Source organism: Macrobrachium nipponense, chromosome 44, assembly GCF_015104395.2.
Source record: "Macrobrachium nipponense isolate FS-2020 chromosome 44, ASM1510439v2, whole genome shotgun sequence".
NCBI lineage: Eukaryota > Metazoa > Arthropoda > Malacostraca > Decapoda > Palaemonidae > Macrobrachium > Macrobrachium nipponense.
In genome coordinates this window covers 27,121,489-27,122,012 of record NC_087221.1, presented here as the reverse complement: position 1 = coordinate 27,122,012, position 524 = coordinate 27,121,489, and the positions used below count along the sequence as shown (strand labels likewise).

At 39.1% G+C, this 524-nt stretch overlaps 1 protein-coding gene across 1 annotated transcript in view; it reads right to left on the bottom strand.

Annotated features, from left to right (window-relative positions):
- The window catches only part of LOC135204124 (uncharacterized), a 1,846-nt gene extending 1,689 nt beyond the window's left edge, over positions 1-157 (bottom strand). Inside the window, exon 1 of the mRNA XM_064234128.1 lies at positions 2-157. Coding sequence (XP_064090198.1) covers positions 2-142 — 141 coding nt within the window. The 5' untranslated portion in view covers positions 143-157. The remainder of the gene's footprint in view (position 1) is intronic.
- Between the last annotated feature and the right edge of the window lie 367 nt (positions 158-524).

The window sequence follows — 524 nt, the reverse complement described above, 5'->3', positions numbered from 1 at the left end:
CCAGGGTGTTCATGATGAATCCTTTTGCCGGTGGCTTCTGAACTCCTTTGAAGCAAAAGGCTACTGAAGACCAAATGGCTTGCTTGGCGTAGGACGAACGCCTTTTTATATACAGCCTGGAAATCCGCACCCTCTTGTGCATCTTCCAGAGAACCGTTAACGAAACCGGACCATTGCAGATATTTTTTTTATTATTGCTTGTTGCCCAAAAGGTGATGCTTGCGCCCAATTTTTTAAAAGTCAAGAATTTTACTGAAAGAACCTGTTTTGAATTAACATGAAGCATTATGCAGTTGCAGTTGATTAAAATTTATTTTATAAAACAGATTCATAAAGAAGTTTAATTTGGTAGGACAATACCAAATATATTAAATTTATTCAAAAGCAGCTGCTCCAGTTTCGGCTGCCGTCTGTGAAGGACACCCTGGTGCCTCAGTGGGGTTTTGACTTTTTTTATCGCCGTTTTCCTCTTTTTATTTTCTTGACTTCGCCAGGAAGCAAATAAGACTCCATTAGCTATTCTA